Source organism: Rhincodon typus, chromosome 9 (genome assembly GCF_021869965.1).
Source record: "Rhincodon typus isolate 14 chromosome 9, sRhiTyp1.1, whole genome shotgun sequence".
NCBI lineage: Eukaryota > Metazoa > Chordata > Chondrichthyes > Orectolobiformes > Rhincodontidae > Rhincodon > Rhincodon typus.
In genome coordinates, this window is record NC_063340.1 from 28,665,925 (window position 1) to 28,679,220 (window position 13,296).

The 13,296-nt window shown below is 42.5% G+C and overlaps 1 protein-coding gene across 2 annotated transcripts in view; it reads right to left on the reverse strand.

Moving 5' to 3' along the window:
• The window catches only part of LOC109937067 (glycoprotein hormones alpha chain), a 60,490-nt gene that overhangs the window by 21,819 nt on the left and 25,375 nt on the right, over window positions 1–13,296 (reverse strand). Inside the window, exons 1-2 of one of the 2 annotated variants that reach the window (XM_048601447.1) lie at window positions 3,807–3,925; window positions 725–836 (exon numbers count right to left, since the gene is read on the reverse strand). In XM_048601447.1, the coding sequence (XP_048457404.1) occupies window positions 725–836; window positions 3,807–3,809 (115 nt within the window). In that variant the 5' untranslated portion in view covers window positions 3,810–3,925. Of the gene's footprint in view, window positions 1–724; window positions 837–3,806; window positions 3,926–13,296 lie in introns of those variants that run through there. The other variant, XM_048601448.1, reaches the window with a different exon arrangement.

A 13,296-nucleotide genomic window follows, 5' to 3' on the forward strand; every position in this document is an offset into this window, starting at 1 on the left:
TGATGCTGCTTGGCCTGCTGTGTTCATCCAGCCCTGCACCTTGTTGTCCCACTAAGTAATTGTTAACTTCTTTGCCATTTCCTTATCTCTACTTTAAATACTCTGGTCCCACCTGTAACACACTCATTTGTCCTAGCTAATCTCTTTCTTTTCACAGACATAAAGAAGTTTGCAAAGTCCACTTTTTTGTTCCTTGCAAGCTTGTATTCTTTCTCTTCTTCTTCTTTCATATGGTTTTTTGACCCTCTTTTGCCGGGTTTGAAATCCCTACAAGATACTTCCTTTGATGTAATGCATTCTTTACCTTATTCTGTTAATCACAGTTGGTTTACCAACCCCTTTGGTTATTTGTGTCTTACACGAATGTATATCTGTTGTAAACTGTGTAATATTTCTTTAAATATTAGCCATTCCCTATCCACTATCAAATCTTTCAAACCTTTTTCCCAATCCACCACAGTCAACTTGCCCCTCTTGTCTTCACAATTTTCCTTCTTCAGATCTAAAATCTTTGTTTCAGAATAAATTATATCTCATTCAAATTTTATACAGACTTTCATCGTATTATGATCACTATTTCTCAAAGGCTCCTTTACAAGTTTATTGGTTAGCTATTTCTCATTATACAATGCTAAATTTAAAATAACCCCAAACTGCACCATATCATTTCTTCAAGAATGACTTAATCTCAATCACATGCTAGTCATGTCAGTGGAATATTCACCTGGTGCTGCAGCCTCCACTTCAGGGAAAGATTGCACACCCTGCTCTACCACAAATAGGACAACCAAAGCCAGTCCTCCACACTTCATGTAACGAGCCATTCTGCACACAGGCTGAGAAAAAAAAACAACCATTAAGCATAATTACTACAGTTGTTACATGTTCAAATCAATCTAACATATACTGAGCCATTTATGTTTAAGAAACCGTCTATACAGCTGCCTTTGCCATAACCTTTCCTTCCCCTCGACCACCTAGATTTCACTGCTATAACCCTGAACACATAACTTGCTTTAGTTTAACAACAGCAAACCAAAAGATTCAGACTTCAACTTCTCAACTTGAGAAAGGAAAGCCTGTTCCAGACATTCACCACCCTGCAACTGAAGTATATCCAACTATATCCTTTGACAACCTTCTACACTATCCACAACTCCACTGATCTTTGTATCATCTGCAAACTTACTAATCCACCCATCTACATTTTTATCAGGTCCCAGTATGGATTCCTGCAGAACACCACAACCATGGACCTCCAACCTGAAAAACAATCTTCCATCATTATCCTCTGCCTTCTATGGGCAAGCCAATTCTGAACCCACACAGCCAAGTCACTGTGGATCCCACGCATCTTAATCTTCTGGATGAGCCTACCTTGAGGGATCTTGTCGAAAGCCTTACTAAAATCCACACAGACAACATCCACTGCTCTATCCTCATCGATCACCTTTATCTCTACCTCAAAAAATTCAATCAAATTAGTAAGACATGGCCTTGCCCGCACAAAGCCATACTGACTGCTCCTAATTAGGCCATGCTTTTCGAAATATGCATAAATCCTATTCTGCAGAATTTGCTCCAATAGCTTCCCAAAATCGATGTAAGACTCATCAGTCTATAGTTTACTAGATTATCACTATTTCCCTTCTTGAATAGAGGAACAACATTAGCTACTTGCCAATCTTCCGGGATCTCTCCAGTGGCTAATGAGGAGGTAAAGATCTTGGTCAAGGCCCCAGGAATCTCCTCTCTTGCCTCTCTCAACAACCTGGAGTAGATACCATCGAGCCCTGGGCATTTATCCACCTTAATACTTTTCAAGAGACCGAACAGCACTTCTTTCCTGAACTCAAAATGTGCTAGCATATTAGCATGCTCCACACAAATCTCGCTATCCTCCATATCCTTCTCCTTGGTGAATACTGATGCAAAGTACTCATTTAGGATTTCACTCACATCTTTTACCTCCAAGCACATGTTTTTAATATATGTATAGAATGCCTTGGGATTCTCTTTAACCCTACTTGCCAAAGTCATTTCTAATTCCCTGCTTGAGTTTTTTCCTGCTTTCTTTATATTTCTCATTGGCCCTGTCCAATTTTAACTTCCTAAGTCTGAAATATGCTTCTTTTCTCCTTTTGACTAAATTCATAACCTCCCTTGATATCCAAGGGCCCCTTACCTTGCCCTTCCTCCTTACTGGAACATGCCGGTCCTGAAGTTTCATCAGCAGATCTTTAAACAATTCCCACACTTCAAAAGTGGACTTGTCTGGTAACAGCTCCTCCCAATTAACACTCCCAGCTCCTGCCCAAAACTGATGTAATTTGCCTTCCCCCAATTTAGAAGCATGCCACAAGGTCCTGACTTATCCTTATTCATAGCTATCTTAAAACTCAAGGAGTTATGATCACTGTTTCCAAAATGCCATCCCACTGAAAGGCCAGTCAACTGGCCAAGTTCATTAGCCAGTATAAGGTCCAGTAAGGTTCCTTCTCTAGTTGGACTATCCACATACTGTTTCAAGAAAGCACTGAACAAATTCTGCCCCATCTAAACTTCTTGCTTCAAGGGAGGCCCAGTCAATATTGGGGAAATTAAAGTCACCCACTATGAAACTCTGTTTCTATTGCATCATTCCATAATCTGCCTACATATTTGTTCCTCAATGTCTCAGTGCTTGTTGGGCAGCCTATAGTTTATCCTTTCAAAGTGACTGCACCCATCTTATTTTTGAGCTGTACCCATATTGCCTGAGTGGATAAGCTCTCCGGTATGTCCTCTCTGAGTGCAGATGTAACATTCTCCCTGATTAATAAGCAACTCCTCCACTTCTTTTACCTCTCTCTCTGTCTTGTCTAAAACAACAAAACCTTGGAACGTTGAGCAGCCAGTCCTGGCCCTCTCTCAACCAAGTCTCTGTAATGGCCACAACATCATAGTCCCATGTACTGATCCAGGCCTTAAGCTCATCTGCCTTACCTTTAATACTCCTTATGTTGAAGCAGCATGGAGGAAATGGCAAATACTCTGACATTTATTTTTCAATCCTCATTAGACACAGGTGAGGTGTCAAAAGACTGCAGGATGACCAATGTGGTTCAATTATTTTAAAATGGTACCAAGGAAATGCCAAACAATTATAGGCCAGTTCATCTTTCTTTGGTGGGCAAATTGTTGGAATCAATCCTGAGATCAGATAACTAATTTACAGAGGCATGGACAAGCTGGGGATAGTCAGTGTGACTTTAAGGGAAGGTCATACCTTACAAATTTGATCCTCCTTGTCACTTCCTTAAATACCTGAATGAGGGTAGTGCAGTGGATGTTGTCTGAGTTAATTTCTGATGAAATTTGTTGAGGGGTTTGGACCCACACACATTTGACAGAGGTAGAAGTGATATTAACATTGTGATACTTTAACGTGAAATGAAATCAGCTTACCAAGGGTAAGATCTGGGGCAGCACAGTGGCTCAATGGTTAGCACTGCTGCCTCACAGCAGCAGGAACCCAGGTTCAATCTACCCTCTGGCGAATGTCAGTTTGGAGTTTGCACATAGTCCTCATGTCTGTACAGGTTTCCTCCAGGTGCTGCGGTTTCCTCCCACAGACCAAAGATGTGCAGGTTAGGTGGATTGGCCATGGGAAATGTAGGGTTACATAGAAAGGGTACAGGGGGGTGGGTCTGGGTGGGACACTCTTTAGAGGGTTGTTGTGGATTCAATGGGCCTGCTTCCACACTGTCAGGATTCTATGATTCTAAAGAAATAAACTATAAGATGAAATATCATGTGCAACTCACCATTGTTCTGTAATTTGATGGCAACCTGATGCAGCCGGTTATGATGCTTTGCTGGTCTGTCTATCTTTGCTGCTGTCCACCTTTGTAAACCGTTGCAGCTGGATCTCGCTGTATTTATACCAACTGTTACTTGTTATATGCACCTGTACCTGATGCATTGGATTAAGCACAGCATAAACATGAGCTCGACTGACGCAATTAGCCTCTCAGCCAAATCCTGATCAAGAACCGATTTGGTGGATAAGCCATTTAACAACTGCTCAATTTCTCCAACTCCCATATTTTAAGGGATTAAAGTATCTTAGGTTACCAATAACTCCAGACGATTTCAGTCACTGTGACACTGAAAACAACCAGAGGATTATGATAAATCTGCATTCAGACATTATCAAATTTGAAAAACAACTTTTGAAACGACTAAAATATTAACCTGAAAGTAAATATTACAGGGAGGATAACAACCAGTACCCATGCTTCAAGATATGAATCATTAGATGCAGGCTTGCCACCATCATTTTTACAAAAATTTGGTTCCATTACAACTATGTTGGTAGTGACAGACATCTATCAAAAGCAAGACAAGGTGTTTTGACGCATATGTTGACCCATATGCACTTAGGTTTTCCCTACATGAGCCACCTAACATCATTCTACTTATCTACTCTATCCTTTGGTACAGCCAAAGGATAGTGGCTCAGTGGTTGGCACTGCAGCCTCACAACATCAGACATCCAGGTTCAATTACAGCCATGAATGACTGTGTGAAGTTTGCATGTTCTCCCTGTGCCTCCATGGGTTTTGGCCAGGTGCTCTAGTTTCCTAAAATCATTTGCTGCACTCTGTCAGGGTATTTTTTATTTACTCATAGGGTGAGGAAGTTGTTGGCTAGGTCAGTATTTATTGCCCCTCTCTAATTAAGAGTCAAGCATATTGCTTTGAGACTAGAGTCACAAAGCAATCTGCTTGTTCCAGGAATTACCCTAGTAAACTTTCTAACATTTCAACAACCCTGCAATATGACAATATTATCTCTTTAAGAGGTATATATTGTCTTGAGACAACAAGGTGCAGAGCTGGATGAACACAGCAGGCCAAGCAGCATCATAGGAGCAAAAAGGCTGACGTTTCGGGCCTAGACCCTTCATCAGAAATGGGGGAGGGGAAGGGGGTTCTGAAATAAATAGGGAGAGAGGGGGAGGTGGATAGAAGATGGATAGAGGAGAAGATAGGTGGAGAGGAAACAGACAGGTCGAAGAGGCGGGGATGGAGCCAGTAAAGGTGAGTGTAGGTGGGGAGTTAGGGAGGGGATAGGTCAGTCCAGGGAGGACGGACAGGTCAAGGGGGCGGGATGAGGTTAGTAGGTAGGAGATGGGGGTGCGGCTTGAGGTGGGAGGAGGGGATAGGTGGGAGGAAGAACAGGTTAGAGAGGCAGGGACGAGCTGGGCTGGTTTTGGGATGCGGTGGGGGGAGGGGAGATTTTGAAGCTTGTGAAATCCACATTGATACCATTGGGCTGCAGGCTTCCTGCAACCTTCGGGTGGCATCGTTGTGGCACTGCAGGAGGCCCAGGATGGACATATCATCTGAGGAATGGGAGGGGGAGTTGAAATGGTTCACGACTGGCAGGTGCAGTTGTTTATTGCGAACCGAGCGTAGGAGCTCTGCAAAGTGGTCCCCGAGCCTCCGCTTGGTTTCCCCGATGTAGAGGAGGCCACAACGGGTACAGCGGATGCAGTATACCACATTGGCAGATATGCAGGTGAACATCTGCTTGATGTGGAAAGTCTTCTTGGGGCCTGGGATGGGGGTGAGGGAGGAGGTATGGGGGCAGGTGTAGCACTTCCTGCGGTTGCAGGGAAAAGTGCCGGGTGTGGTGGGGCTGGAGAGGAGTGTGGAGCGGACAAGGGAGTCACGGAGAGAGTGGTCCCTCCGGAAAGCAGATAAGGGTGGGGAGGGAAAGATGTCTTTGCTGGTGGGGTTGGATTGCAGATTGTCTTGGTTGTTTTATGAAGAAGTTGAGACAATGGTCTGCTTCAAGCCAATAAAATAAATGGCTTGAGGCTTTTAAAAGTTGGAATATTAGAAACAGCCTGAGTGGACGAGGTCAAGCTCCCACAGAACTAGGACTTTTAGTTTAGCTTTCAGGAGCAGTTGCTGGGATCTTGAATCTGGATGTGCAGGCTTTTTCCTATCTTTCTGGGATTCTCTTCCTGCTGTCAAAATTGCATGAGACAATCTGTTTTACAGTCTTTGCCTTTACTAAGGTTATGCTTATGGGAAGTTATTATATTGGAACAGTTAATTAGATAGTTAGTTAAGCCAATTCTTTTCTTTTTATTTTGTGTGTATTTTAATTATAGTGTAAGAATAAAGTTTGTTTTGTTTCAAGCCTAGTAATTTGACCATTCGAATTGCATCTGGAACATAACACTTGGCACTTGCCTTTAAAATAAGAAAACGTTAGGATCTATGCTTGATGTGTTTTGATGGGGTTTTGTTTGGTGCATAACAAATTGGGTGGTGGAGGGGAGCTCTTGTTGAGATCAAAATCACTAATCCCAAGTTCGGAGAGTCTTAATTGGTTGCATAAGACTGCTCCCTAAAACAAAACATAAGAGTCAGTATTTGTTGACTATAATGGATGTGTCTATTAGATTTCCAGAGGTCATTCTATTGCACAGTATCATGGCCGAAAGGATTGTAGAAGAGTTACTCAATTTTTTTTACTCGATATGGACTACCCACAGAAATGCAATCAGAAAAAGGATCAAATTTTGCATCAGTTATTCAAGGAAGTTATGGGTAGCTGTGGAATAAAACAATTTAAGTCCACTGCATATCATCCAGAATCACAAGGAGCATTAGGAAGGTGGCGTCAAACTTTAAAGACTATGTTGAGAGTTTATAGTCAAGTCCATCCAGACGATAGACTTTTTGCACTTTTTGCAATTAGGGATGCACTTAATGAATCAACTAAATTCAGTCCATTTGGATTAGGTTTTGGGCATGAGGTGACAGGACCACAAATTAAGGAGAAATTGGTGAGTCAGAGACTATACATGGACTGTCAACTTTCAGAGAGAGATTAAACAGAGGAGGTGAGTTGGCTAGGCAGCATTTAAAAGTAGCACATGAGGTGAAGCAGGAAGCAGACAAGAAATCAAAAATTCACAATTTTGCTCGTGGAGATATTTTGCTAGTTGGTGTTACTACCAATGGTAGGTGAACCTTTAAAGGCAAGTTTTAGTGGGCCTTATCCAATTGAAAAGAAATTGAGTGAGGTGAACTACTTAATAGGAATGCCAGATAAAAAGAAATCTATCATGTGAATATGCTCAAATGATATTTTGATAGGGAAGGAAAGAAAAAGAAGAATGTATTACTGGTTAAAACATTGAAGCAACAAGTTTAGGTGATTCCAAATTTGACATTCCTCAAATTAAATTGGACAATGAGCAAGTTCTCAAATTGGGATAAACTATTGGATTACCCTCCAGAGGAAAATCAAAATGACTTAAAAGAGTTATTACAATCACATAGGGATATGTGGGAATAAGCTGAGAAGTACTAATTTGATTATGCATGATATAGATATAGGAAATGCTATTCCAATTAAACAACATCCTTATAGACTTAACCCTCAAGATGGCACTGGTTCAAAAAGAGATTAAAAGCCCTCTCAAAGACAATATAATCAAAGTGATTTGCAGCAAATGGAGCTCACCCATAGTAGTGCTGCCAAAACCACATAGACCACCATTGGGTACAATCGCAAAGTCAATTTTGTTACAAAATCTGATTCATATCCCATTCCATGTTTGGAAGACTATATTCAGAAGGTTGGACAAGCAACTTGTTTGTCTAAGTTGAACTTACTCAGAGGATATTGGCAGGTACTTTTAATTTGAGAGTGAAGGAAATGTCAGCTTTTGTGACACCAAATGAACTGTACCAGTCAGTTTAAAGTCATGCCATTTGGTATGAAAAATGCTCAAGCCACATTTCAAATATGAACCAAGAAAGTCATTTCAGGATTACCCAATTGTGTGCCATACATCAATGACCTGGTGATTTTTAGTCACATGGAAGGAGCATCTATTGGAATTATTTGATTGATTTCAGGAGGTGGGCTTGATGAGTTTGCAAAAGTCCAAGTCACATTCCTGGGCCATGTCATTGAACATGGAAAAATGACCCCACAGAATGTGAAAACAAAGGTTATTGGGGAGTTTCCCAGAACATTGAGGAGGGAAGTACAACAATTCCTGGGACTGAGTGGTTTTTATCAGAAGCTCATGCCAAATTTTAGCAGTGTGGTTGCTCCACTGACGTGAAGTGCAGAAAATTTCAATGGACGGAGGAATGTCAGAAGGAATTTGACAACCTGAAAGCTGTCAACCACTGCCACACTGTTAACCACACTTAATTATGCAAAGCCATTCAAGATGGCTATTGATGCAAAGGATGTGGGTGTCGGTGCTGTCAACTTGCAAGAAGATAGAAAAACCAATTGGGTATTTTTCCAGAAAAATTAATAATCATCAATTGAAATATTCTACAGTTGAGAAGGAGACCTTGAGTTTGGTGTTGGCATTAACACATTTCAACATTAATATTGAGTGTAATGCTTCTGAGATGATTGTATATACTGATCATAATCTCTTAAAGTTTTTAGAAAAAATTAGTAATAAGAATTCCAGACTGTTTAGATAGAGCTTATTATAGCAGCCATTCAATTAGAAAATTGTACACATGGCAGGGAGAGAGAATATAATTGCCGACACATTATCACGACTTTGAAGGAAGACAAAAGTGTTCGGTGGCAGGGGCAAAAACAAACTAAAATGGACTGTGGTAGTGGATGACTCTAAGCGTGTAAACAATGTAATGACTATGTAATGTACCAATAGTGTAAGACTAAAGGTTTTTAAAAACGAAGCCATCTTTGTACATTAATAGTTCATTTTTTAAGGGGGAGATGTGATGATACCATAGCTTTAAGACATGTATTTTGTCCTGGTTTTTTGGAGAGGTTGAGACAGGTGCTGAACAGTTGGCTTCAAGCCAATAACTGAAGCAGTGTTAGGCCTTGGGGTTTTTTAAAAATTGGAACAATAGAAGCATCCTGAATAGATGGGGTCAAGCTCCCACAGGAGGGATCCATCTGGCACGTTGGGGACACCTCGCTGAGTGGCACACCATATGTCAATTTAACATTAATAGCATATGGCAGCAGCCTGCACAGCAAATGCGCTGTACATGTGTTCAACCAAATGGTCATGTTGGAAAATAGGTGAGGTCTAGTCCTCAGTCCAGTTAAATGCAGTCGGGGATCCTGGTACTGAAGTCAGGGGTATGGTCTACCAACAATTCAAGGGTCTCGGCCATGTAGTTTGCACATGGTGCAAATACAGGTATTAGCCAAACGAACAATTTCATCTTAGTGCATAAGTTACCAGCATAAACTTAAAATGAGGCAAATGCTGGTCAAAAGTGTCCATCATTTCTGGAACTTCCAAAGGATGAGGTACATTTCTGTATCATAAGTCATAAATATACAATGATGGACTGTAATTAGCACAATGAAATGTAAATGGTTGAGATGGCTTTGGGATGGGAAGGAGGTCAGAGCATAGCAAGCATTCATTTTTGGATGCAATGTGTTGATCACAGTAACTTCAAGTTGGTGCATATGCTTCAATCAGGGCCGTACTGCAACAGGCAACAGGGCTGTTGAACGTGCAGTCCCACACTTTGAGTCTGGGTACACCCTCCAGCATAGTCCAGACAGCGTGTGCTGTTCTTGCCAATGTGTTAGATGGTGAAGAGGTGGGAAAACAAGACCAGTTGTTTGAGGAGAAGGATAAGGAAATAAATTCCATTGCATTACATTTTGCTGGTTGTCTACAGAAATTCATGTTTGGATTTGTCTGCCTGCTTGCTAATATGTGGTGTTCCCCTACCAGACAATGACTAGATTGAAACAGTAAATGGTAAGACAAGAATTAGATGTGAGGGATGTTGTAGGGGAAGGGTAGAAAGGAGGCATGCTAATGTTTTGAGTCGAGATGACTCTTCATCAGAGCTGAATTCAGATTCCAGCATCTGCAGAAATTTGGTCCTAGTTAAGGAGGCATGTTTGATAAGATACGGTAAGAAATCTCACTGGGTCTAATGGCAAAAATCCCTCCAAAAAGACTTGAATGTAAATCACACTTAAACCAAAAATAATTCAGCCTGTACATTTTGAGCAGGAGCTTGAAAGTGTGAAGGGAAATGGCAAGTTTGACGGATTTAGTGGGTAGATGAGTTCCAGAGTTTGGGATGAGGAAGACTGAAGGATCTGTGACCAAAGATTTGGTGAAGGTAGGTCTTGAAAAAGAGATCAGATATGCAGGACCAGATGTTGATGAGGTTAAAGGAAGAGGTCAAAAAACATTTAATACATTTAGTGCAGACAGCCTGATGAGGTGGGCAATGATGTAGAGTATAGGGGAGCAGCCTGCAAGGGAGTAGTGAAGGGAGCATGGAGCTAGGTAGCCTGAAGTTACATAAAGAACCCAAAATATCATAGCTGAGGGCTCATCTAGCATGCCAATGCCATGCAATAGAAGACAGTTTTCTAAGAGTTTAAAAGATCTCATGGCTCAATAAATGCAGATGGTCCATTATGAGTGTTCACTTTGTACATATTACCTTTGTTATCCACATAATGTGATTACTTTTCCCTCTAAAACTGATTTAATATATAAATACCAAAAGTAAAACTCCTTAAACCAGATTTGAATTGCCAATATAACAATGTATGGTTAAACAAAGAGTATTTGTAAAGCTCAAAATCAGCTGAATACAAATCTCCAAGACAAAAGTGGGAAATTATATTACACAATTTAATCATTCTAATAGCGGTTATGTTATGCTTTCCTTCAGCAAAAATGGATCTGAACAAGGATAGTAACAAGTATTTTTAAAGGAAAGTGGCCTTGGAGTGATGTGCAGTCAGACAGACTGATCCTTGTTTCTAGGATTTCCATTTCAAAGCTGGCTACTAAGACAAAATAAACAGGTAGCATAATCAAGAAAGTGGTTCATGTAATTTGGCAAAACATTTAGTATTATGCTTATTCAACAAGAACTCACAGACATCATTCAATGCATTGTCCATAAAATGAAAATTCACAAATGAGCATTTTTCAAGTTTGAACCTCATGAGATTAAGGTATCAATATTTATTTTTACATTCGGAACATGATGACACTAATATCAAGTGATAAACCAAGAAGTGTATGCCTGTGACTTTTTAACATAGCATCTCGTTATATTTTACTTCCTGGTTTGTAATTGTTTGCAAAAGAACATGTGTGACGAGAACTCAGATAGAGTCATCATGCCATTATAGCACAAAATGGGCTATTCAAGTTTACAAGTTGATACCAGATTTCTGTAGAACAGACCAGTCAGTGCCATCCATTTGCTTTATCCCCATTGATCTGAACATTTACTTCCCAGATGTGCTTGTCTAGTTTCTTTTCGAAATAGTTTGTCTCCCCTTCTACTGGTTTTGTAAAGTGAGGCTCCATGATCATTATCACAGTCTCCATAATGTTCTTTTTCATCCTGTTGCACACATCACCCCAAAGTCACATTCTGTTTTCTCAAGATTACTCCACCCCATCCATCCTCCTACCCACCTACCTGTGTAGATTAGGTGGTTATAGGGGGATGGGTCTGGGTGGGATGCTCTGTGGGTCGGTGTGGACCTGTTGGGCCGAAGGGCCTGTTTCCACATTGTAGGGGCACTATGTTCTATGATTAATGAAGTATATTTAGCAAGAATGATTATGTGGAAGATGCAAAAAGATCTCAGCAAGTGTAAATGCTGAACCAGTAGATGAGGATGTAATCAAAATGCAAAGTAAGGGAAGATGGATGACTGTGTGGGTAGGAGGATGAACATAGCAGGCCAAACAGCATCAGAGGAGCGGGAAGGCTGACATTTCGGGCCTAGACCCTTCTTCAGAAATGGGGGAGGGGAAGGGGGTTCTGAAATAAATAGGGAGAGAGGGGGATGCGGATATAAGATGGATAGAGGAGAAGATAGGTGGAGAGGAGACAGACCGGTCAAAGAGGCGGGGATGGAGCCGGTCAAGGTGAGTGTAGGTGGGGAGGTAGGGAGGAGATAGGTCAGTCCAGGGAGGACGGACAGGTCAAGGGGGCGGGATGAGGTTAGTAGGTAGGAGTGGGGCTTGAGGTGGGAGGAAGGGATAGGTGGAAGGACAGGTTAAGGAGGCGGGGACGAGCTGGGCTGGTTTTGGGATGTGGTAGGGGGAGGGGAGATTTTGAAGCTTGTGAAGTCCACATTGATACCATTGGGCTGCAGGGTTGCCAAGCGGAATATGAGCTGCTGTTCCTGCAACCTTCGGGTAGCATCGTAGTGGCACTGCAGGAGGCCCAGGATGGACATGTTGTCTGCGGAATGGGAGGGGGAGTTGAAACGGTTCGCGACTGGGAGGTGCAGTTGTTTAGTGCGAACCGAGCGTAGGTGTTCTGCAAAGCGGTCCCCAAGCCTCCGCTTGGTTTCCCCGATGTAGAGGAGGCCACAACGGGAACAGAGGATGCAGTATACCACATTAGCAGATGTGCAGGTGAACATCTGCTTGATGTGGAAAGTCTTCTTGGGGCCTGGGATAGGGGTGAGGGGGGAGGTGTAGGGGCAGGTGTAGCACTTCCTGCGGTTGCAGGGAAAAGTGCCGGGTGAGGTGGGGCTGGAGGGGACTGTGGAGCGGACAAGGGAGTCATGGAAAGAGTGGTCCCTCTGGAAGGTAGATAAGGGTGGGGAGGGAAAGATGTCTTTGGTGGTGGGGTCGGATTGCAAATGGCGGAAGTGTCGGAGGATGATGCGTTGGATCCGGAGGTTGGTGGGGTGGTACGTGAGGACGAGGGGGATTCTGTTTTGGTTGTTATTGCGGGGAGGGGGTGTGAGGGATGAGTTGCGGGAAATGCGGGAGACACGGTCAAGGGCGTTCTTGACCACTGCAGGGGGTAAGTTGCGGTCCTTGAAAAACGAGGACATCTGAGATGTACGGGAGTGGAATGCCTCATCCTGGGAGCAGATGCGGCGGAGGCGAAGGAATTGGGAATAGGGGATGGCATTTTATTAACTCAAGAAAGCCTGATTAAATTAGAATCATAGTATCCCTAAAGTGCGGAAACAGGCCCTTCGGCCCAACAAGCCCACACCGACCCTCAGAGCATCCTACTCAGACCCATCTTTCCCATAATCCACCTAATCTATACATCCTTGAACACTACAGGTAATTTAGCATGGTCAGTCCACCTAGCCTGCAAATCTTTGGACTGTGAGGAAACCAGAGCACTGGGAGGAAACCCACGCACACTGGGGAGAATGTGCAAACTCCACGCAGACAGTCGCCTGACGGTGGAATCGAACCAGGGTCCCTGGTGCTGTGAGACAGCAGTGCTAACCACT